Raw genomic sequence first — 25,517 nt, 5'->3', positions numbered from 1 at the left:
GATTATGTTCGATGACGTTCCTGAGTGCTTTATATATCCTTGTACGCTGAGAGATGGAAACATGTAATGCACCCAGGGACATTGTCGAACGTGATCGATTTGGTGGTACAGGTGCTACGGCGTGAGGAGATATGGTGTTGCATGGGCGTAATGACCTCCAGATGTTTGAACACGGCGCACTCACCGTTCAACGTTAACGTGACACTGTACACCTTCTCCATGAGCGTGTTTTCAGGCGTGCATTCGGCGCTGACTTCATTTTTATGGATGGCGGTGCGCGACCGCATCGATTGGCGCTGGCGGAGGAGCTCTTGGAACGACAGTGTATTCGGCGAACCTGTTCAACCGACTTAAAAACCCTAACATACGTGTGGGAGAAGTATTGCACCACGCCCACATGCACCAACGACCGTCCAGCAGTTCTCAACCGCGCTGTTGGAGGACGCATACTGCAGAGCGAGTAACGGGCCACCAGAAGAAGGACAGAAAGAAGCTTTAGAAAACTGCGTTTCGGAATTCCAAATGGATAGATGCAGTTGATCACGTGAACAGCGAATGGTACACATGTGAGCGGACACGAAACGTCCGACTGGCGGAAACGAAGTAGGAAAGAGTAAAGTGCAGAGATTTAGACGCAATTCAATGGTAGGGGCCCTTGCGATTGGTAGAGAGAGTTCCCACAAAATAAGAGGACTGCTCCTATTGGTCGAAAAAAACCGTGGCGTGGAGAACGAAAGAACCCAGGTGGGGAGACAGTTCAGCTACGAGAAAGACGAGAGCGAAAATTTCGTGGACTCTTCTCCGAACTGGCGCATTACGCTCTGTACGATACAGAGGAGAAATTGGAGTGAACACTGCGTTCACTGCGGCTGACATTCAGCTAGATATTAGCTGTATCATCGTTGAGCTCCCACTGCGGAGAAACGAACCAGCCAGTTAGTTGTGAGGACTGAGAGAGCATTTTAATATGCATGCTGCTCCAGCCACGCGCGTGCATATCGCCATACTTCAAGGTTAGGGATGAGTGTATGTTTCCTCGCATCATGAGAAACATGCAGAATTTCTGCTGAAAAAAAATCAGCAAAGGATTAATTAGATTTTATAGGAATTTCAGTGGGCGAGAGTAGCCATGCAGATGACAGCTCATCACAGCTAAGGTAAATACTGCGCGCCGAGTCGTAAACTTGCCAGCTTGCATCCACTGTAAACTCGAGCGACCTTGGACAATCTTTTGATCGACTTGTCACAAAACTAACCATCCTCCATAGACTTGATTGTCATCCTAAATAGTACCGAACTTTGAACTGGAATCGGATGATTTATCGTAGTACTGGCCAACATCATGACGTAGTTGTAAGAGTAATTTTGTAAAGAAACTTCCAGTTAAAATTTACCATTGTTGTGTTTAGGATTATTTGACTTTCTGAGGACAAGATGCGTTCGTTTGACAACTGTCATAACATTGTCACATCGTAAACTGTGTAAATGCGTGTATTTCTGTGATAAGTTTGCAACATTAAACCAAAGTTATTTACAACTTAAACAGTTGTTGTTGATCAGACACGAACCTTACAATTGTAATTCGATAATGTTGTTGTCTTCAGTCCAAAGAGTGGTTCGATGCAGCTCTCCATGGTGCTCTATCCCGTGCAAGCCTCTTCATCTCCGAGTACCTATTGCAACCTGCATTCTTCTGAATCTGTTTAGTGTATTCATCTCTTGGTCTCCCTCTACGATTTTTACCTCCTACCATGCTTCCCTCCAGTACTAAACTGGTGAGCCCTTGATGCCTCAGAGTGTGTCCTACCAACCGATCCCGTCTTCTAGCCATGTTGTGCCACAAAATTCTTTTCTCCCTAATTCTATTCAGTACCTCCTCCTTAGTTGAATGATCTACTCATCTAATCTTCAGCATTCTTCTGCAGCACCACATTCGAAAAGCCTCTATTCTCTTCCTGTATAAAATGTTTATCATCCATGTTTCATTTCAATACATGGCTACACTCCAGACAAATACCTTCAGAAAAGACTTCTAACTCTTAAATCAGTATTCCATGTTAACAAATTTCTTTTCTAAAACTTGCCATTGCCAGTCTACATTTTATATTCTTTCTACTTCAGCCATCATCAGTTATTATGCTACCCAAATAACAAAACTCATCTACTACTTTAAGTGTCCCGTTTCCTAATCTAATTCCCTCAACATTACCAGATTTAATGTGACTATATTTCATTATCGTTGTTTTGCTTTTGTTGCTGTTCATCTTGTGTCCTCCTTCCAAGGCACTGTTCATTCTGTTTAACTGTCTTCCAAGTCCTTTACTGTCTCTGACAGAATTACAATGTTTTCAACAAACCTCAAAGTATTTTTGTATTCTCCCTGATCTTTAATTCTTACCTGAAATTCTTCTTTTGTCTCCTTTACTGCTTGCTCAATATACAGATTGACTAAATCGGCTGTAGGCTACAACCTTGACTCGATTACTGCTTCCCTTTCAAGTCCCTCTACTCTTCCAACTGCCATCTGGTTTCTGTACAAGTCATAAATAGCGTTTTGCTACCTGTATTTTATCACTGCTACCTACAGAATTTCAAAGAGAGTATTTCAGTCAACATTGTCAAAAACTTTCTTCAAGCCCACAAATGCTATAAACATAGATTTGCCATCCATACACTATCTTCTAAATTACGTCAGAGGGGCTGTTGCAAGCCTGTTCCTACATTTCTTCGGAATCCAAACTGATCTTCCCCAAAGTCAGCTTCTACCAGTTTTTCTAGTCTTCTGCAAATAATTGGTGTTAGTATTTTGCAACTATGACTTATTAAACTGATAGTTGGGTGATTTTCACACCCATCAGCACCTGCTTTCTTTGGAATTTGAATTATTATATTCTTCTTGAAGTCTAAGAGTATTTCACCTGTCTCATACATCCTGATCACCAGAATTTTGTCATGTCTGGCTCTCCCAAGACTATCAGTAGTTCTACCGGAATGTTGTCTACTCCCAGGGCCTTGTTTCCACTTAGGTCTTTCAGTGCTCTGTCAAATTCTTCACGCAGTATCATATCCCCCATTTCATGTTCATCTACATCCTCTTCCATATCCGCAATATTGCCCTCAAGTACATCTCCCTTATATAGACCCTCTATATATTCCTTCCACCTTTCTACTTTTCCTTCTCTGCTTAGGACTGGTTTTCCATCTGAGCCCTTGATATCCGAAGGTCTCTTTAATTTTCCTGTAGGAAGCATCTATCTTACCCCTAGTGATACATGCTTCTATACCCTTACTGTTGTCCTCTAGCCATTCTTGCTTAGCATTTTACAATTCTTGTCGATCTAACTTTTTAGAATTTTGTATTACCTTGCGCCTGCTTCCTCACCGAATTTTTTTTATTTTCTGCTTTCATGAATTAAATTCAATATCTCTTGTGTTACCCATAGATTTCTATTAGCCCTCCTCTTTTTACCAACTTGATCCTCTGCTGCCTTCACTGTTTCATCTCTCAAAGCTACCCATTGTTCTTCTACTGTATTCCTTTCCCCTGTTCTTGTTAATCGTTCCCTAATGTTTTCTCTGAAACTCTATACAACCTCTGGTTCTATCAGTTTGTCCAGGTCCCATCTCCTTAAATTCCTACCTTTTTGCAGTTTCTTCAGTTTTAATGCACAGTTTATAACCAATAAATTGTAGTCAGAGTCCACATCTGCCCCTGGATATGTCTTAAAATTTAATATCTGGTTCCGAAATCTCTGTCTTATCGTTATATAATCAATATGAAGTCTTCCGGTGTCGCCAGGTCTCTTTCACGTATACAGCCTCCATTCATGATTCTTGAACCAAGTGTTAGCTATGATTAATTTATGCTCTGTGCAAAATTTTACCACACGGCTTCCTCTTTCACTCCTTTCCCCCAGTCCATATTCACCTACTGCTTATCCTTCCCTTCCTTTTCTTGCAAACGAATTCCAGTCCCACATGACTATTTAACTTTCGACTCCCTTAGCTACCTGAATAATTTCAATTATCTTATCATTCATTTCTTCAATCCCTTCGTCATCTGTAGAGCTAATTGACATATAAGCTTGTACTATTGTGGCGGGTGTGGTCTTCATGTCTATCTTGGCTAAAACAATGCGTTCACTATGCCGTACATAATGGCTTATCCGCATTCCTATTTTTTTATTCATTATTAAACCTACTCCAGCATTACCCCTAATTGATTTTGTATTTATAGCCCTGTGTTCATCTGACTAGAAATCCTGTTTCTTCTGCCACCTAACTTCACCAGTTGCCACTATATCTGACTTTAAACTATCCATATCCCTTTTTAAACTTTTCAATCTACCTGCGAGGTTAAGGCATCTAACGTTTCACTCTCTGATCGGTAGAAAGTCAGTTTTGTTTCTCCTGATAACGACGTTCTCCTGAGTAGTCACTGCCCGAAGATCCGAATGGTGGACTATTTTACCTCCGGAATATTTTACCCATGGGATGCCATCATCATTTAACGATACACTAGAGCTGTATGCTTTCGGGAAAATTTATGGCTGTACTTTCCCCTTGCTTTTAGGCGTTCGCACTACCATCACAGCAACGCCGTTTTGGTTGATGTTACAAGGCCAGATCAGTCAATCATCCGGACTGTTACCCCTGCAACTACTAAAAAGGCTGCTGTCCCCCTCCAGGAACCACATATTTGTCTGTTCTTTCAACAGATACCTCTCCACTATGGTTGCACCTACAGCACGTTTATCTGTATCACTGAGGCACGCTAGCCTCTCCACCAGCGGGAAGATCCAAGGTTTATGGGGGCGGGAATACTATTGTAAGAGCACAAAACTGATGGTGAAAGTAACCAATTAGCGGTATTTAAACGACTGTAACACTCTGGGCCTGCAACTATGAAAAGTAGGACTCCCATTAAGCAAGACGTTGTCATCATGAGACTTTCCCCAAAAGCCACAGAAAATGGACAGGCGCTGTTTACAGGTGTTGTGCTGATTGAAATCTGAAGGACGTCGCCAACTTCCCGAGGACCTGAGACATTTGAGCGGAGCAGCTTAAACGCCCTCCTTCAAACCCACATCTGGTCATCCAGATTTAGGACTTCCGTGAGTTGCCTAAATCACTTTAGGCAAATGCTGGGATAGTTCCTTTGAAAAGGGAACCGCCGATTTCCTTCCATTCTTGACATAACAGTTCTTGTGCTCCATCTCTATTGATCTCGATGTCGACGAGACGTTGAACCCAATTTTCCTTCCATTTAAATCCCTACCTGTTACCAACAAACGGATCTCCTGTTAAACTGCAGCGTTCTGGGAGACTCAGAAAGGCAAAGAAAGTACGCCACCTCTGCAGTCTAATCACTACAGACAAAAGACTCTGCATTAGCATCTGAAGACAGCATTGCATCGAGCACAAGGATGCGAATTTATATGGAGGGCGATTAAGAAGGAAGGGGTGGGCAGGATGTGGTTTAAGCCGCTCTGAACATTCCCTATAACGCCACAGGTACAAAAGATCCGCAGATAAGAGCATCACGCAGGCAATCAACAGCTATGTGACACAATGCCAGCTCTCCTGGAGATCGACAAGTCATAGTACACCAGCTGCCTACACCTTCATGCAGGATGGAACCTCCCATCGACGACAAGATCATTAGGTCGTCTTGGTTAAGGATTAGGAAGGAAACTGGCGATGTCCGTTTGCAAAGGAATCATTCGACTTAAGCAGTGCGGAAAACCTTAATCCAAATGAGTGGAATCTGATACGCTGTCCTCATGAATACCAACGCAGTGATCTACGCATGAGCCATCTCACTTAGTATCATGGGCTCCTCAGGCCACTTGGGGTGTTTGCTATTCTAACATGCGTCATTTGCATTTCATACATTGTTGAAGCGTTTCAAATCTGTGTTGTGTCCTCCGGCACTGGGTAGAAATCTAGCAGATGAATAAGGCCACTCTTCAAGAGCTCAACTTTGTACAGAAACATAGGTTCCGAATAGAACTGGGGAGAAAAGAAATTTGTGGCACGGTTGATACGAGACTTTTTGAGACATCAGTGGATCATCAATTTAGCACTGGATGGAAGTCTGAGAGGTAAAATTCGTAGAGGGGGACCAGACCAGAACGTGAATACAGTAAGCAGATTCGGAAGGATGTAGATTGCAGTAGTTATTTGGAGATGAAGAGGCCTGCACGGGATAGAGCAGCATGGAGAGCTGCAACAAGGCAGTCTTCAGAGTGAAGACCATAACAACACCCAGACAAGCTTGCCCTGGTGCTCATGATGCGTTTATGATTGCTGCTTGGTGTATAGCTCAAATTCATCATTTATTTCTTGCTTGCCAGTAAATGATCAGGACTGTGATGCAGTGACAAACCATCATTATGAAACTACTGGCGGAAGTAGAGCTGTGGACACGAGCCTTGAGTCGTGCTTGGATAGCTCAGACGGTAGAGCACTTGCCTGCGAAAGGCAAAGGTCCCGAGTTCGAGTCTCGGTCCGGCACACAGTTTTGACTTGCCAGGATGTTTCATATCAGCGCACACTCGTCTGCAGAGTGAAAATTTTATTCTGGAAACCATCATTACGACAGATATCTTGCGTGATATCAAAGAGACTATCAAAGCAGATTTCTCGGGTGTTTTAAGCAATGCGCCGTTATGAATGGGTTAGTTAACATCTGGGGCGCCAGCAAATTACGAGGAGTTGGCCAGCACATATCCTACTAGTTGTGGAAGAAATGTTTGTCACCACAATTGGAGAGATGGGCATTTTGTCGTAATCTTAGGAAAGAAAGAGTCCACTGTTTTAAGTATCCACCACTTGGACGTCTTATCTTTTCTCACGTGACTGTCAGATCGAATGCATTTGTGGTCAGTGTGAAAACCTCACACAATAACTCTTTCTGCAGGGCAGTGATTAACACACTCGACTTGCATTCGAGAGGATGATGGTTCACACCTGCCATCCTTATTTAGGTTTTTCCGTGATTTCCCCAAATAGTTCCAGGCAATTGCAGGGATGGTTCCATTGAAAGGGTGCGGCTGATTTCCTTCGCCATCCTTCACACAATCCGAGCTTATGCTCAGTCTCTAATGACCTCGATGTCGACGGGACGTTAAATTCAATGCTCCTTTCTTTCCTTTCTGAAGCATGGTGAGCACCCGCTACTGAATGTATGGTGAACAGCCGCTACTGAATGTATCGTTAAGTTCATACGGCACAACACCCCACACTCTAGTTTATTTAAAGATTGGTTGGAGGCGAGTTCAGTGCTCCGAGTAAGTCTGGCTAACTAGTACGACAGACGACTTTTTGTTTGAGCACGCTGCAGTGGTTTCAGTTCGTAGACAGGAGTGGAAAAAATTGTAAGATAAACGTCTAACGCTAAACAGTGGCTACAATGTTGGAAGAACTTATTCTAAAACATTTTCAGCATTTATCATTGGAGGATTAAAAGTAATGGGCTTTGTCCGACTGAAGTAAAAGAGCCCGAGACCGTGACAATAGCTTTGTGGAATTTCGCTATCGTCTCAACACAGTCAGGTAAACAGTGTCCTCCAGGCATGGTCCACCTCCACACACGCCCATCTCGGTGCTACACCACGTAATGTGCCTCATCACATCATGACACATTCCTTGATTGTTCTGCTGGGCAGTGTTAGTGTTAATGTACCACTCTAAGCAGCAATGTGCTTTCATCTTAGAGCTGAGTACTTTCTAAGCGTGAGTGCTATGGTACTTCTACTACCTGAAGTGAAACTAATACCACCTGGAACAGATAACAAGGATGACTGATGATTGGGTCATATGGTACTCTTAAGAGAGCTGAGGTTCCCTAACAGTGCGTGAATTTGAAAGTGATACGGCCACAAGATCCTGAACCACAGAGCTGTAAAGAAGGGAGGCATCTAAGAGCCCAGAAGGACGTGTGGACTCACGAGTTGACGTCCTCGAGCTTCTTGAGCAGTCGCTCGTTCTCGCGGCAGACGACCTCCTGGTCGCGCAGCAGCAGCTCGCGCGTGCTGAACAGCTCGAGGTTCTCCCTGCGCAGCGCCGCGTTCTCGGCCACGTAGTGCCTCGCCAGCTCCACCAGCTCCTCGCGCTCCATGCCGGCCAGCGCGGACGCGTCCGGCGCCGGCGACCGCGGGTCCACCGAACCTGCGACACACGCAACACGCAACACACAACTCACACTCTTCCGCCCCGGCCGGGAACTCGAGCTGGCAGCGTGGATCTACTTGTGCAGCTTGGCAACAACTTCACAGACATGATACTGAGCAAAAGACGCAGACATGGGGCTATTTCCAGAGCTAGCCAACCGTAACAAGCTAACGTTAGTAGGGACGGGCTAACCAGGGATGTACAGACTTGCTACTACCATAGACTGCAAACCACTCACTGTGACTACATAACAGCTGCAAAGCGGGAATAATTGTCTACCATATAACTAGCTGCAACCCAGTATGTTTAATATCTGCCACACAAAGTGACTGGCCCTGTGCCTTGCTGATACTCATAGTGAATGCAAGCCACATGGGAAACTGGAATTGCTATAAACTGAAGGACGTATTTGAGCCACTGGGTGTCATCGGAAATGCGCCATCTGTAGTTACATTTTGTGATTAGTATCTCTTGTGTTTTTGGAGAATTCGTCTTCTTTATTTCAGCTTAGGTTTCACTACTTCAAGTAGGGCTGTGTTTGAGCACGACTCGAACTGTTCGAACAGTTTACATCACAATTTGGGAAACTTTGGGTTGTGTTTGATTTTTTAACAGCTCACAATCTGGTGACTTTTGTTGGTACTATATCTACAACCTGTTTCAGCATTTGTATGGCACTGTGGATATTAATAATAAAAGTAACTATGAAAATGGACTAAAATATCTTCTGGGGTACATGTCATATGTAAAACGACAACTAACCAATAAATAAGAGTTTGCACTCATATTTCTGTCAAATTCTTGAGATTTTGATTGTGCCACGATCTAGTGATGTCTGACAGTACTATCTACAAGACGGGTATTACCATTGTAATTTGTTCTTGCGATAGGAATTCAGTTTACATCGATATATTCTGTTTCTTAGGCATTTAATTTTACATTAATTTTACAACAAAACAGTCTACAGTAACTTAATTTACATTTGTTCTTCTTTTGACTTTAAATATTGTAGTAATGAGGCAAGTGTGAAAATATTAGAAGTGCGATATTGAGAACTGTAACAAACTGCCATGTACTTCAGTACGAGGTCTCGTTTTAGAACACAAATTACAACCGCTTTGTTATGCTCACAGGTGTCTCAACTACATTTTCAGTCTTTCGATAGAGAGGTAATTCAAACTATCGCTGACAGCAGAAGTGGGGAAATAGCCACTGCTACTTCAGACCCCCATTTTATAAAGAAAGGTTACTTTCTAAATTTATGAATGGGCTTATGTGAGATTGATTATTGGAGGTGTGAAACCTCTCCCATTCAAATCGTTTCACTGTCGGAAATATTAGCAGTTATATATTGTGAATAATGCTGCTAGTAATCATTAATAGCAGTAAAGTTTAGTAATCCTCGTGGGAACAGTATAGCCATTGTCATATCGGCCTCGCGACGTCGGCCTCTGTTTGACATCAACATTGCTCGAGAGTATATATGCCAAAGTCTTATTGAAGTGTCCTGTGAGGCCATTCGTTCGTGGAAGTAGGGAGTTTTCATTCTGTGGGTGGCGTTGCAACGCGATATTCTCATACTAGTCCTGACTGGAAAACCTTTCCACGATCGCAGATCATCAGACGGGTGTTCTGTGCTTCAAAACGATGTAACCTACAAGGAACTTTGTAATTTCCAGAGCCTCGGCAGTGAGAAAAGCTTTGGTGACAGACGTAGCAGGTGAGTTAGTCAATGTAGATTATTATCCATTTACTGCTGTTTGTCGACTTCGAGAACCTACCAAAGAGGCCTTTTCCAATCCGGTGGAAAGGCGCTGCTGCAGGTGGAATTGGTGTTAGATACCTTACAGGCTAATTTCGGCATGTGATTCCGATGCTGGCATTCCTTACTGTGGCTCACATAGTGTCTAATGGCTCAGTGGAGATATGACCAATGATAATGTACCTGATTTTGTCTAGAGTCTTCAGGAATTCCGGGTGACCAGTTGTTGGAGCATCAAGGAATTAACTGAGCATAGTCCCTTGGATCATAGGTCCTGTAAGACAATGCTCCGTTTATTAAATTGAATTCTCCTATGGCCAGTATCTCCTAATTCAACAATTATATTGTATTCAGCAGTGACTGATCTTCCAACTGCTCCGCAGCAATGCCATTTAATGCAACCATGACTGAGATTTCATCTATGCTGTTGTGTTCTGCCAAACGATTCCTGTTGATGGCCAATACAACTGCAAGGCACTATTCCTCAGTTGTAGAGTACTTCACCTCAGACTTAAACCTTACATTGGAAGCACAAGCTGTCATCTTTTCAACATCTTCCTGAATTTGTGCGAGACCGCTATTGTCATAAAACTCTGGCTCTGGAGAAGATATTAGCACCTCCTTAAGGACAAGGTAAGACCTTTTCTGCAACTTTTTCCAAGAAACTTTGGCGTCTCTCTGTAGTGGTTCTTGCAGGGGTCGTGTCTTGGTACAGAAGTACTTTACGAATCGCATCGCGATTGTGTCGAGAAGTCGGAAAATCTCTGACTGCTCTTATTTACTCTGGATCGCGACGGACTCCATAGCGATTAATTAGGTGGCCCAAGATATTTATTTCTTGGGCGACGAAGAGGAAATTTTTTGGATTCAGGCACAGACCTGTCATCCGAAAACGCTTCAGCACGGCTGTCAGGCAGCTTGGATGATCTTCAAATATCTACGAAAAAACGACAGCGTCATCTAGACAGTACAGACACTTCGGCCGTTTAAGGTGTCGAAGCAGTTTGTCTATCATATACTCGAAGATGGCTGGTGTGTTACACAGTCCAGAGGTCATAATCTCAGTCTCAAGTTACCAGTAGCCTGTCTTCAAGTCTGTGGTTGAGAAATTCTTTACTCCTCTCAGTAGTCTAGACTATCATCAATGCACGACAGTCAATGTAATTTTTTTTGCGTGAGATTTTTCAGTCGTCGGTAGTCGACGCAGAAACACCATGCCGCCCTCCCGAATTATGTGTCGTATAGATGGCGACGCACGATACAACAGCAGCCTAATTGCAGGATGATTCCCAGCGTTGATATAATGTTTTACCGTGGGCTGCTTGGTTTATCTTTTCACCGCAGCGATATTGAAAGCACCTGAATATTGGTGCAGGACACTCGCCGACGAGTGTTCGACAACTATAACGTCGCAAGACTTCAATCATCCCAATAGTCCTATTCACACCAGTCAACTGCAGGCAACTCGCCGACGTTGTTCCCAGTCAGACCAGGCCTGTGTAGTAACTTCCTCCACTGCGTTTTCTGAAGTAGTAGCGGAGCACGGTTCTTCGTTGATGGCACTGAACTGCCCTTCCTGGACTAGTTCGGCTCTTGCTACGGCGTACTGTTAGCGATGAGTTGTGATTGCTCCTGACAACTGGTGATCCAGTGTTATCCTTGACCACCTACAATGCTTAAGATCATCGCTGGTATGCAGATTTCCTTTGCGAGCATGAGTAGTTTTCTTTTTATTATTATTATTATTATTATTATTATTTTCCAATCGACAAAAGCTTCTCAGTTTAACTGAGCTTCTAGACTGACGACCGTGAACTCATCGCGTTGTTAACAATGGTATAACAACGCTTTCTACGGCAAACAACCGACAAGAGCAATCTTTGTTACGCTTGCTTGTAAGAATAGGTTCGCCAATATGGGGCACTAATCTTCCACAAACTATGGCTGCCTGTGATGCCTGCAACAAGGCCCATCCGAGAATAACATTAATAGTAATTCTCGCAATACGTGTTCCTGTTGACTGGACGTATTTTCCATCTCGACCATCAGCACAATCGCCGTCGTATTAGGGAATATAGTCTTCTTAACTGGTGACGATAAGCATTCGGCATTATAGAAAAATAATCCATTAAGTCAGTTAGCGCCTGGACAGGTAGGCCGACGATGATGACGTCGATAAGATTTCCTGACTGTTGGTAACTGTCGTCCATGGAGGATGTCCATCTGTGGCGGCCCCTCTTCCATAGATAGTCGCCCCATTCAGTTTTACAGAAACCGGCGGCTACGTCAGTGGCTGGTACCAATGTAGAGCGACGAGGAACGGCTGTGGCGTGTTGAGGAATTATGTCGTCCAAGATAGGCGATGGGTTTCGTCACACAGTTCGTCTATAATCGCCTGCAGTTAACTGGCGTGAATAGGACTATTGGGATGATTGAAGTCTTGCGGCGTTATAGTTGTTGAACACTCGTCTTCTTTCTCTGGAACAGCGAACAACGTGTCCAAGGTGTCCACGGTGGAAACATATCGGCGTGTTTTCCTCCGTCCTCCAAATGTCTGTTCTCCTGTGGGGCGTTATACTAGACGGAGGAGTTGGTTGTACTTGCATTGGTCGGATGCTGGGTTGTCGTTTGATGGCTGCGGCGTATAATTGAGAGTTGGCCGTCTCCAGTTTTCGTGGCGCGTTCAACTAGTGGCGGAGATTGGTGCTAAAGATCGATACACGTCTTCTTCAACTCTTTTAATTAATTGTTGACGTATTGGGTATACATCGATGGCTGCTAAATCTTCTGAATTCAATCAGACGTTTCTGGCTGCCATACACTGCTGTATCTCTTCCCTTACTATATTGTGTATAGGAGTGGCGAGTCGATGGTGGTCTTCTAGAACTACCATAGGGACCACATTCGGTATTTGGTAGTACCTCTTCGTAATTTACCAGAAGAGCTTGGTACATGTCCTCTGCGACTTCATTATCAAGTGTGAGACATTGGCGGCTTCTGTCGTATTCGGATTTACGATGCGGCACGTGTGTCCACGACTACATCATTTCCCCACGACCTGGGCCCTTTTATTCGATTGTTCTTCCGTTAGTGGACTAGCTGCTGTTTGTCGCCAAACGTTTCCATCAGTTCGGATCGGAATTTCTCTCAGCTATAGAGCTTCTCCTCATTGTTCTGGAACCACTGCTGGACTGTGCCGTCGAAGTAAAAGCACTCATTTGCCAAACCCCTCATGTCGTCCAAGCTGCTATATTTGGTGCCACGGTCGAATCCTTTCAGCCATTTCATCAAGTCCTGAAGAGCGTCTCTGGAAAACACTGATGGATGCCTGACGCACAGCTGTCGTATAATGTTGTTTCGGAATCCACCGACTTTCTGAATATACGATTTACTACTTGTATTCTGATTCCTGTCCGTATAGGGGACGTCCTTTACGTTGTCTAATCGGAGCGACGGTGAAGTAGATGATTTGAAAAATTGTCAATAAGAAATATTTGTTTTGACCAGCGACGTCAACCTCTACTCTTCATTGCACGCAGCCCAATACCTATGCAATAGCCCACTTCAGATCGATCGTTGTCCGTGCTTCCCAATTTGGACACTCCTCTGGTCTTGCGAATACATTTCCTGTTCTAATGTTTATTTACTGGTTTGAGGTAAAACTGTATTCGCACTTTTCATTTGTTACAACTCAATGGAAGAAATTAAAAATGTTCTGAAGCTGTCAATTACTTCCGTTTTTTTGGCCATCATTTCTGTGAGTGTTTGAATAATGTGTCATAGCTTTCCTTCGTCACACAGTGTCAAAAGTTCCCAAATGAACGACACTGTTGTGACAGACAGCGTGACTGTCAACCCACAAAAGTTTCCTCACGACAGGGTTTTCAAGAAGATATGAGGCACATGTTCTACACTAGTAAAAATTACTTTACTATTGCAGTCGCCTGCGTCTCTGCAGATGTTTCAAAATTTTGCAATGTACTTATTATTATTGTTATTATTGTGTAACTGCAACAATAAAATATGCAATGAAATTGCTGTACTTATGAGTAAACTTTCTCGTCCTCGTACTTTGCCCTATTGACTGGTGGTGTTTTAGGAACTGCTGCCAACCCCACAGGAGGTGCAATTCGTTTACCAATGCGTAAAAATTTAATGCTAGTAAGTAAACTAACCATCGATCAGTCAACATTCACCGAACGACTAAGGAAAAATAAATAAAAATATGTTACTCTACTAGTGAATTCTGGGAAATGTTAAAAGATATGATCACAGCTTTATAGTGCAGTGTTTACCTTCGTAGACTAAAAGACTTATCATTCTTTACTCCATCTGTAAACCAAATTTAAACAGTCTCGTTAATAAAGCAATTATCAAAAGGGTTTGTCTGGTTCAACAAGTTCTATTAAAAGGAAGGGGCCCTGATGATACAGACTCGTTTCTGCAACGAACTCATTACTGAAATCATAGGCTATGAAAGAAAGCAATGAGTTAGACTCGCTGACACTCGTCTGTTTGCTCTTGATATCTGAGGAAGTCGTTAGTTAGAGTGCAGTAATTTGTTCTAAGAACAGTGTATCGATCTTTCCTGGCCGCGCGAGGGAGAAGTCGTGTTGAGATTGCTCTGTGCGATAACACCCACTTCTTAAAGACTAGAGACAGATAACAACGACATGCTGCCAACAAAGATTGGTAAATGAACGGGAGGTCACACTTCCGTACAAACAGGCAATGTATCTTGAATATTCCCTTATATCACCTAGCGTATGAGTACAGTGTTTTCTAGAAGTCAAGTAAAAGCTATGAGCTGAATCTCAGCCAAAACAGAGCCACACATGAAATCGTACAGAGTGGCAGCCAGTCAAGGACTATTTTAGGGAACCGATTTAAAAAATTTATTTCAAAGGCCCAGTCAAATCTTTACAAGTTTTCTCACGGACCAACTTGCGCTGTGCGTACGTGTCACAAGTTGCCTGTCTTTCAGAACTGAGGCAGTCTTGTCCAGTTAAAGCTGCTGACAAGAGACTGCTGAAACTGCTAGCGAATTCAAGCCATTGGTTTTAGCCAATAGCGTGCGTGGGATACAGGTCACGTGTGTGAACGCTGGAGCGTTCCGCAGTGCAGAGTACAGCTGCCTCTCTCTCTTGTGATCCAGACCTCGAGCAGAAAAGACGTCTTCCTCAGGAGGCAGAGCCTCTGGTTCTGCGTTTCACAACCGACCACCAACGTAAGTTAGCATGAACCGCCTCCCATTCCGTTGCCCATTTCAATTAGTCGTTCGACCTCCAAGTCTGGCCTAAACCTGGTAACTTCTAACCCCAGGAGCTCCCCTTGTATACCGAACACTGAAATACATTCTCTTTATTTACGTAATTTCCTGTTGTGTCATTTAACGGCAGCACGTTAGACCGCCTGCACATTGTCGCTATAAGCCGGATGCAATGACCTTTTTCCCGCTTCCCTGCCCTTGTACAAAATAGAATAAATACAATATCAATGCAAAGTTTGAGGTAAGTATTTTGTATTTCTTATGAGAACATGTTTCAAATGCAGAAAATGGATGTAGCATTTTGGTGTGTCAGGAGAAACGCCAATACCGAGTGATTACACTGAACATACTGCATCATATCATTCCCAGTCCATTGAATGGTTCTTTTTGGTCACTGTAGACTGAAGCTAGCCGGCCGGTGTGGCCGTGCGGTTCTAGGCGCTTCAGTCGGGAACCGCGTGACCGCTACGGTCGCAGGTTCGACTCCTACCTCGGGCATGGATGTGTGTGATGTCCTTAGGTTAGGTAGGTTTAATTAGTTCTAGGCGACTGATGACCTCAAAAGTTAAGTCGCATAGTGCTCAGAACCATGTAGACTGAAGGCCCAGTTTCTGGTATCTGGAGGAAGGGGGCTGACTTTGTCAGTCCTGGAGAGGACGTATTGGACTTCCTGTTATCCGTCGAAAGCGGTTTGTGCTGGAGCCAAATTTGTTGGCATAGCGGTTGATAATTTTTCATGACTACAGATATTATCCAGCACTTACTGGAAATAAACTTTTAAAAGCTCAGACTAGAAGCCATTCTTTGAAGGACAGTAAAATTATTATTAGAAGCAGGAAGTGGCCAATGGAAAATCCTTTTTGTAACACTGATCGCCTGACGTTTCAACAGTGTCGCGTACATTGAATGAGTGACCCTTTGTTCTACATCTACATCCATACTCCGCAAACCACCTGACGGTGTGTGGCGGAGGGTACCTTGAGTACCTCTATCGGTTCTCCTTTCTATTCCAGTCTCGTATTGTTTGTGGAAAGAAGGATTGTCGGTATGCCTCTGTGTGGGCTGTAATCTCTCTGACTGTATCCTCATGGTCTCTTAGTGAGATATACGTAGGAGGGAGCAATATACTGCTTGACTCCTCAGTGAAGATATGTTCTCGAAACTTCAACAAAAGCCCGTACCGAGCTACTGAGCGTCTCTCTTGCAGAGTTCCACTGGAGTTTATCTATCATCTCCGTAACGCTTTCGCGATTACTAAATGATCCTGTAACGAAGCGCGCTGCTCTCCGTTGGATCTTCTCTATCTCTTCTATCAACCCTGTCTGGTACCGATCCCACACTGGTGAGCAATATTCAAGCAGTGGGCGAACAAGTGTACTGTAACCTACTTCCTCTGTTTTCGGATTGCATTTCCTTAGGATTCTTCCAATGAATCTCAGTCTGGCATCTGCTTTACCGACGATCAACTTTATATGATCATTCCTTCGCGCACTCTGTGTAAAATCTATCTGGTATCCCATCAGGTCCAGCTGCCTTTCCTCTTTTGAGCGATTTTAATTGTATCTCTATCCCTCTGTCGTCTATTTCGATATCTACCATTTTGTCATCTGTTCGACAATCTAGAGAAGGAACTACAGTGCAGTCTTCCTCTGTGAAACAGCTTTGGAAAAAGATATTTAGTATTTCGGCCTTTAGTCTGTCATCCTCTGTTTCAGTACCATTTTGGTCACAGAGTGTCTGAACATTTTGTTTTGACCCACCTACCGCTTTGACATAAGACCAAAATTTCTTAGGATTTTCTGCCAAGTCAGTACATAGAACTTTACTTTCAAATTCATTGAACGCTTCTCGCATAGCCCTCCTCACACTACATTTCGCTTCGTGTAATTTTTGTTTGTCTGCAAGGCTTTGGCTATATTTGTGTTTGCTGTGAAGTTCCCTTTGCTTCCGCAGCAGTTTTCTAACTCGGTTGTTGTACCATCTCTTACGGTGTTGCTTGGCACATACTCATCTAATGCATATTGTACGATGGTTTTGAACTTTTTCCACTGATCCTCAACACCATCTGTACTTGAGACAAAACTTTTGTGTTGAGCCGCCAAGTACCCTGAAATCTGCTTTTTGCCACTTTTGCTAAACAGAAAAATTGCGCTGGAGCCAAATTTTCTGGCTGCTCAGAGCAGTGTTTCTTGAAGGATGTCATCTTCCTGTGTGGGCTGTTGTTTTACTTGGAAATGAACACATTATTTCAGCTAATATGGCCCCAATGGGCACTATGAAGTTACCTGGCGGTAAAAATATACCAAAGTTAACAGCAGCTTGAAAAAGAAACATCAAACAAAAATGGAAAACTACGAAAATATACATAAAAGTTACACGGCTCTGTTATTTGTTTGAAATACTATTTGATCAACGAGAGGTGGATCCTCCAGTATAAGAAGGTGGTTGGGGAGGGGGGGGGGGGGGGAAGTACTGTGTGTCAGTAGGAAAGCAGTAACAGCAGAGTGGATCAATCAGGAGACCACAGTGATCATTCGATGGCATCTCTGTGACAGATGCACCAGGGATGGATAGCATGAGCACATAGCAACTGTTCAGAGCAGTGACATCCAGGATCTATGTATCAGTTAAATTCATCTGTACTCACTTAAATATGCATGTTGTTTGCTGTAGAATGGGACAGGCAACTTGGACCCAACCAACCAGTTCCTCTTCGGTTTCTACTGCGGTTTCATACACCAAAGCTGTTAAGTAACGCCTGCCTTTGTGACCGAGCGGTTCTAGGCGCTACAGTCTGGAACCGCGCTGCTGCTACCGTCGCATGTTCGAATCCTGCCTCGGGTATGGGTGTGTGTGATGTCCTTAGGTTAGTTAGTTTAAGTAGTTCTAAGTTCTAGGGGACTGATGACCTCAGATGTTAAGTCCCATAGTGCTCAGAGCTATTTTGTTAATTAACACTGTAGTAAAAGCATCCATAGGAGTAAGATGTGGCGATGGGACTGGGCAAGGGACAGGACCTCCTCTTCCAATCCAACAGTGACGGTACGTATCCCGCAGGTGCTCACGGACATAAAGTGAGAGGGGATGGTGGACAGTCGCCTTGAAACTACACCTTCTAGCGAACAAGAGGTACAGCTTACAGCAACTGTGGCAGCACATCTCGAGCGAGTTGCAGGTAACGTGCACCATTCAAACAGGGTTGCAGCAAGTAGTGTCCTGTTAGCAAATCTTAACAATGATTCTTTGTTTCATGATATGCCTTTGATGTTAACTGTTTAACGCACACAGTCTATTAAGTAAGATTGTGCTCGGGTTAATCAGTAGAAAAATGCGTTCGACAAGAAACTACGTTTAGTCACCAGCAGCGTAGATAACTGCTTGGCATCCCAGAGGCATGCTCGAGTTTTCCTCAGTAGAAAAATGCGTTCGACCAGAAACTACGTTCAGTCACCCGCAGCGTCGATAATTGCTTGGCATCCCAGAGGCATGCTCGAGTTTTCTGCGGATTCACGTGGAAGAGACCTCCAAATGCGTCGAATCTGCGTTAGAAGCTGTTTCACAGGGAAGATATTTATACTCTTTACGAATATGCTGATGGATATGATCGTCTTCACTTCACTATTGCGGCCATCTATTTGGCCACCATCTTCAGGTGCGATCGCTGAGTATACAATCACGCTGGAACTGTATGAACGTCAGAAAAGGCGGCTCCTTCACAAAACTTTACACACATTTGGAACCACGCGGCTCTCTTCTTAATCCTGTCGTGATACTCCTTGCGAGATGTGTCCCATATATGAGGAAACTTTTTCACTCGTTCAGTGAATAGTTGCACCTGTAAAGCGGCTGCATCCGTCGCAATCTGACGGCAGCCGTTGCTGGGTTTGCGAATGCATATGCACTCCCCCATTCACTTATAACTGCTGCCGCTTTCTGGCTATCAGCGGTATCAGGCTTGTGCCTACGAGGCTGAATTAATGAGGCTGAACTAATGAGGTGGTGTGAGAGTATCGGCTGGAGCTGCTGACCTGCGAGCGTGGCGGCGACGCTGGCGGCGGCTGCCGTGGAGCCGGCGGCGGAGGCGGCGGCGGCGGCGGCGTGCAGGTGCAGCGCGTGCTGCAGGTGCTCGTTCTCCTCCTGCAGCGACGCCACCTCCCGCTTCAGGCTTAGGATCAGCGCCTCGCGAGGGTCCTGCAACGTGACGTCACACACACTCTCTCTGTATCTCTCTCCGTCATTTATTAAACTGCTGGCAATTAAAATTACAGTTACTGGACCGCATTACATTTAAAGCAGTGATTCCCAAAGTGGTCTATATCAAACCTCATGGATAGATTCAAATCTACAAGGTTTCACGTCAGAGGACAAAAATAAAATGAATAAATAAGTTGTAGGTGAACTAATGAAAATCTGGGTCCATGAGAGAGGACCTCATTTAAGCAGATCGAGCAAAACTCTCAGTTCCTCTCATAGAGTTGAAGCTTGCTTCTGTATACCCCACTGTTTGCCTCGTCCACTAAGAGAGATGGTGGAGTAAGTCTTCTGATCGCAACATTCACTGGCATCATTAATGATGAACTTCCAGCACTGTAAATGTACAGTGCACTCTTTTCAACATCTTCGGAAATGCCATTTTCAACTTTGTTATGTTGATCTGAAACTGTGTCTCGGCCCGAATCTAGTCATCGAATGAATAAAAAGTAAAATATTTGCAGCTTGGATTGGTTTTTAGTTCTGTTGATTATTAATTATTTTTCTAGCTCCACTCCGTAGGGTACCACCTCTTGCCATTCTCCGAGGAGTGGAAAGAGTGTCTGGCGCATCAACCGATGTATTAATTTGCTACATAGCATATACGGCACAAAACTACTTCGCAATGGTTATATACGCAAGGTTGTGAATTATATCTCAGAGGTTAGCAGTGGTCGGACACAAAAAATGAGCGAGCTGAAGTCTGTCGGCTTCTACGGACTTTTCCCGATGCAGAACTAGCGTGCCCTCGTTCATCTTTTTGAGAGCAGACTATACTTAGGTACCATACAAGCTAAAGTGAGTGAATGTCACGTTGATTAGCAGTGCCGGAGAAAAGTATGTAAATTATTTCTTTAACCACTTTAGTGGTATCTTTTCTACCTTTTACTACGTGGAAAGGGGTTTCAGCGCGGTTATCAATCTTATTATATATAAGTAACATACTGCAAATCCCTGACTGAGGAGATTGGCGGTTAAACCAAGTGCACTGAAGCCAAAAGTTAAAAATATGCTAATGAAGTATTAGGTTTTCCCTGTCATTAAAAGCATTTATATATTAATTTTACTAGGTTTGCATTTTATATCGTTTACAGTAATAAATGCACGAAACTTTACATGTTATTTGACGTTTTTCACTCTACACTTCTACAGTTAACCCTGTAGCACCGTATCATCTGTCAAAAACACATCTGAAGTTCATAACTTCACAAAAATTCAACGTATGAACGACAGGCAGTCTACACAAAACAGTGTCTATGAGAAAAAGGTTTGGAGACCTCTGGTTTGAAGCATGCTGTTACCGCTGAGGAACAGCTCGCTGATGTTGGTTGATAAATGATTGCAGCGAGAGATGGCGGAGAGGCAACTGTAGACGGATATGGGTCCACACGTTATTTTGAGCAATTAGCTACCGCGGTTAAAGTGTCAGATTCAGTTTCACAGTTCTTAAGGTAAAATGGGGTATGGGATGGTTTTCGTATCATCATTTGGCTGGGACGAAGAAAAGAAATCGTGTTTCTGGTCGTCAGTGAATTGAAGAGCTGTCAGAAGTACGTCGTCTTGGTCTATGATTTGCTACAATAAAATGGCGTAACATGGGAGGTCGACATAAACTGAGCATCAAGTAAACCAGTTCTTAGCAAATATCGCAATGGAACAATCCAACTGAGCTGTAGATAATGCTATCGAGTTTGATGGTCGCAGCGAGTGACACGTCATTTTGAATTCACCTTCAAGTGTGTCACCAACTTTTCCAATTGGTCCACTTCTGCAGGGTGGGCCAGAAGCCACGATCGGGAAATATACAACTAACATATACGCACATCAAAAAAAAGATTTGCATCACGTCGGTTCCGAGAGTTTCGGAAACTGTACAGAAAATTGGAATAGAGATCAACATAAACGTCACTTACGTCCTTTTTGTTGCTCATGAAAGCCACACATTAATTTTGTACCACCATACAGCGAGACCTTCAGAGGTGGTGGTCCAGATTGCTGTACACACCAGTAGCACGTCCTCTTTCATTGATGCTTGCCTGTATTCGTTCATCAAGGCACTGTTGCTCCAGATTGTCCCACTCCTCAACGGCGATTCGTCTTAGATTCCACAGAGTGGTTGGTGGGTCACTACGTCCATGAAGAGCCCTTTTCAAACTATCCCAGGCATGTTCGATAGACTTCATGTCTGGAGAATATGCTGGCCACTCTAGTCGAGCGATGTTGTTATCCTGAAGGAAGACATTCACAAGATGTGCACGATGGGGGCACGAATTGTCGTCCATGAAGACGAATGCCTCGCCAGTATGCTGCCGATATGCTTGCACTATCGGTCGGAGGATGGCATCCACGTGTACTACAGCCGTTACGGCGCCTCCCATGACCACGAGCGACGTAGGTCGGCCCCACATAATGCCACCCCTAAACAGCAGGGAACTTCCTCCTTGTTGCACTCGCTGGACAGTGTGTCTAAGGCGTTCGGCCTGACCGGGTTGCCTCCAAACACGTCTCCGACGACTGTCTGGTTGAAGGCATATGCCACACTCATCGGTAAAGAGAACGTGATGCCAACCCTGAGCGGTCCATTCGGAATGTTGTTGGGCCCATCTGTACCGCGCAGCATGGTGTCGTGGTTGCACAGCTGGACCTCGCCATGGACGTCGGGAGTGAAGTTGCGCATCATGCAATCTATTGCGCACAGATTGAATCGTGACACGACGTCGTATGGCCGCACGAAAAGCATTATTCAACATGGTGGCGTTGCTCTAAGGGTTCCTCCGAGCCATAATCCGTAGGTAGCGGTCATCCACTGCAGTAGTAGCCCTTGGGCGTCCTGAGGGAGGCATGTCATCGACAGTTCATGTCTTTCTGAATCTCCTCGATCGCTTTGGTTCATTCCGAGATGCCTGGACACTTCCCGAGTTGAGAGCCCTTCCTGGCCCAAAGTAACAATGCAGAGGCGATCGAATCGCGGTATTGCCCATCTAGGCGTGGTTGAACTACAGGCAACACTAGCCGTGTACCTCGTCACTGGTGGAATGACTGGAACTGTTCAGCTGTCAGACTCCCTCCGTCTAATAGGCGATGCTCATGCATGGTTGTTTACATCTTTAGGCGGTTGTAGTGACATCTCTGAACAGTCAAAGGGACTGTGTCTGTGATACAATATCCACAGTCAACGTCGGTCTTCAAGAGTTGTTGGAACCGGGGTGATGCAAAACTTTTTTTGATGTGTGTAGATTCAGGTGGTTCTGGCGAATACTACGGCCTGTGATCGTGTTCTGTTTCGTCACCTAGATGATACTGTTATAAATATGTATGCCATGAGTACTATTCGGAAAGTAAGATGCGATGGGTCACGAAACGGAAACCACTGTGAAAAACAAAAATATTTTATATGCAACAGTTATCTACACCTTCCTGCTACTTCTCTACGTAGTCGGCGACTGGACTTGGATATTTGGCGTAGTGTTGTACCAACTTTACAATATCCTCATCGTAGAAAGCAGCCGCCTGTGCTTTCCGCCAGTTCTCTGCGCTGATCTACAGCTCGTTGTCTGTGCCCAAAAAGCTGTTTTCATAGCCAGCGGTTAATGTGAGAAGAGATGAACATCAGGGGGGGGAGGGGGGCAATTAAGGGCACTGACGGGCATACTAGAGCCATTGGCCAAAACATCTGTGCAAAACTTCATGGGATTTTCACCGTGTTTTCCATTTCGCGCCCGAGGGGGCCTTACTTTCCGAACAGTCGTCATACAGTGGCGGATACGAGTAGATTTACAACCGAAGAACATTTTTTTCTTAGCGTATGGCTGCACGTAAAGGAACGAACGGGTGAGACATATGATGAAATTAGGGAAAACTTTTTTAATCGCTTCGGGAAGAAACCCAAAAGAAGGCTAGTCTTCGAAAACTGGAAAGAAAAACCTTTTCAACTGGATCTGCGGCAGATACACCGTGCGGCGGAAGACTCAAGAAATATGACAACGATAATGAAGTCACGAACGCATAAATGCATCATTGCTTCGTTCATCCGAAAAATTGAAAAGGAAGCGATCGGTTGAGATGAACATTTCCAGGACCTCCGTAAATCTTTGTATGAAGAAAAGAAGGCAACCGTTCATTTCGACTCGGCAGCATCAATGAATTAAGTGATCATGTTATGAAGACGCTGCGTGATACGTACGAACAATTACTTGCATCTTTTCCAACTATAGCAGCTTAACGGTAAGGTTATGATGACAGATGAATGTGCTGTGTATTACAGTTCCTGATCTCGAAAACTTTGTATCTTGGCGAAAGAAAATCCTGAGAATAATCACTCCCGGCATGCTGCGTCAGACAAGCAGAAGCACATGGCAGCGAATGCAACTGTGTGCCGAGAATGATTGGCAGCGCACAGAGAGAGTTTGAAGTATGCAAGAAGTGTGCAAGAACATTGGCTTCTGTGTTATTCCATTCTTTTTCTGTTAAATACAATATCTGCTAGAACTTTGGAGTCGTTTCATGTTCCTGTTCGTCTCTCATGCTGCTTCTTGTTTCGATACAAAAAGATTAAGATCGTGACTTCTGGCCCACCCTGTACTTGTACCTTACGTAATCATAATCCGAAACTCCCACTTAAAAGTGCCACAGTAATCTAGCTGTGTGGTTGTTACGGTCTGTTGTTGTTGTCTCCAGTCCGAAGACTGCTTCGATGCAGCTCTCCACGCTAATCTCTTCTTTTCCGAATAACTACAGTCACGTGCATTCATTTGGTGGTCTTCCTCTATAATTTTATCCCCCACATCTCCTTCCACTTCCGAACTAACTATTCTTTGATGTCTCAGCATGTGTTCTATCAACCGATGCCTTCTTTTTGTTAAATTGTGTCATAAATTTCTTTTCTCCCTGATTAGATTCAGTGCCTCTCCATTAGATATCAGGTCCACCTATATGATCGTTAGCACGTTTCAAAAGCTTCTTGCGTATAGTATACAGTATTTATCGTCCAAGTTTCATCTCCTTATAAGGCTACACTCCAGACAGATAATTTCAGAAATACTCCTAATACTTAAATTTATATTTGCCGATAAAAATTTATGTTCTTTACGAACGTTTATCTCGACTATTGCCAGTCTACATTTTATATCATCTCTACGTCGACCATCATCAAAATTTTGCCTCTCAAATAGCAAAACTCGTCTACTACTTTTAGTGTGTCATTTCGTAATATAATTTCCTCAGTAGCACGTGATCTAGTTCGCATATGTTCTATTACACTTTCATAAATTTATACGTTTACCTCATAACCTAATTCAAAGATCATATCCATATTGTTTAACACTCTTCCAAGTCATTTGCTCTTTCCGCCAGAATTACGGTATCAACGGCATATCTTACTTTTTAATTTCTTCTTCCTGAGATTAAATTTTACAATTATCTTCCAAGTTTTCTTTACTGCTTGCTCAATGTACGAACTGAATAAAGTGGGAAGTAGGCTGCTACCTCTGTCCTACTTCCTTCTCAATTACTACGTCCTTTCCATGGCCGGCAATCTGTGAATAACAATCTGGTGGCTACATTCTCCCCCACTTCTCTCTCCCTGTCCAATTTGAAATGAGACTTTACAGGTACTGGTTCGCAGGGTTGGAGATGAGGCAGCACAGTGACATCAGGAGCGAACAAGAGATAAATTTACAGAAGAAATGTATACGCAATTGCGAATACGATTAGACTTCAGCGGCACAATGTATTGGTGACACATGAAAACCCAGATTTTCCACTTTACGGGAGCGGTCGCCTTAACAATTTAACTATCCGAGAACACCTGCCGGACCGTGCCAAACCCCCATATATCACCGTGTGTTCATGTCCTACACTCGCACAGCTTCTGCGCATTCCGCACAGGGAGAGACTTATTTATAATTTTCGCGTCCTGAATAGACATGTAATAATATTTTGCAGCGTGTGTTTTTCGTTGTACTATGTAGTGTCCTTCAAACATGCACGCATCCTCCGACAGCTAATGATGCTAAGGTGACCACGCGCGTAAAGCGGGAAAACCGGGTTCGAGTCCAGTTC

The 25,517-nt window shown here is 43.9% G+C and overlaps 1 protein-coding gene across 1 annotated transcript in view; it reads right to left on the bottom strand.

Moving 5' to 3' along the window:
- Positions 1-25,517, bottom strand: part of LOC124727359 (kinesin-like protein KIF12) — a 300,689-nt gene that overhangs the window by 39,193 nt on the left and 235,979 nt on the right. Inside the window, exons 9-11 of the mRNA XM_047248469.1 lie at positions 19,254-19,397; positions 9,803-9,839; positions 7,953-8,154 (exon numbers count right to left, since the gene is read on the bottom strand). Coding sequence (XP_047104425.1) covers positions 7,953-8,154; positions 9,803-9,839; positions 19,254-19,397 — 383 coding nt within the window. The remainder of the gene's footprint in view (positions 1-7,952; positions 8,155-9,802; positions 9,840-19,253; positions 19,398-25,517) is intronic.

The sequence above is a fragment of the Schistocerca piceifrons genome, chromosome 1 (genome assembly GCF_021461385.2).
Source record: "Schistocerca piceifrons isolate TAMUIC-IGC-003096 chromosome 1, iqSchPice1.1, whole genome shotgun sequence".
Lineage (NCBI taxonomy): Eukaryota > Metazoa > Arthropoda > Insecta > Orthoptera > Acrididae > Schistocerca > Schistocerca piceifrons.
The sequence above is the reverse complement of the archived record's forward strand: the minus strand, read 5'-3'. Positions and strand labels throughout refer to the sequence as shown.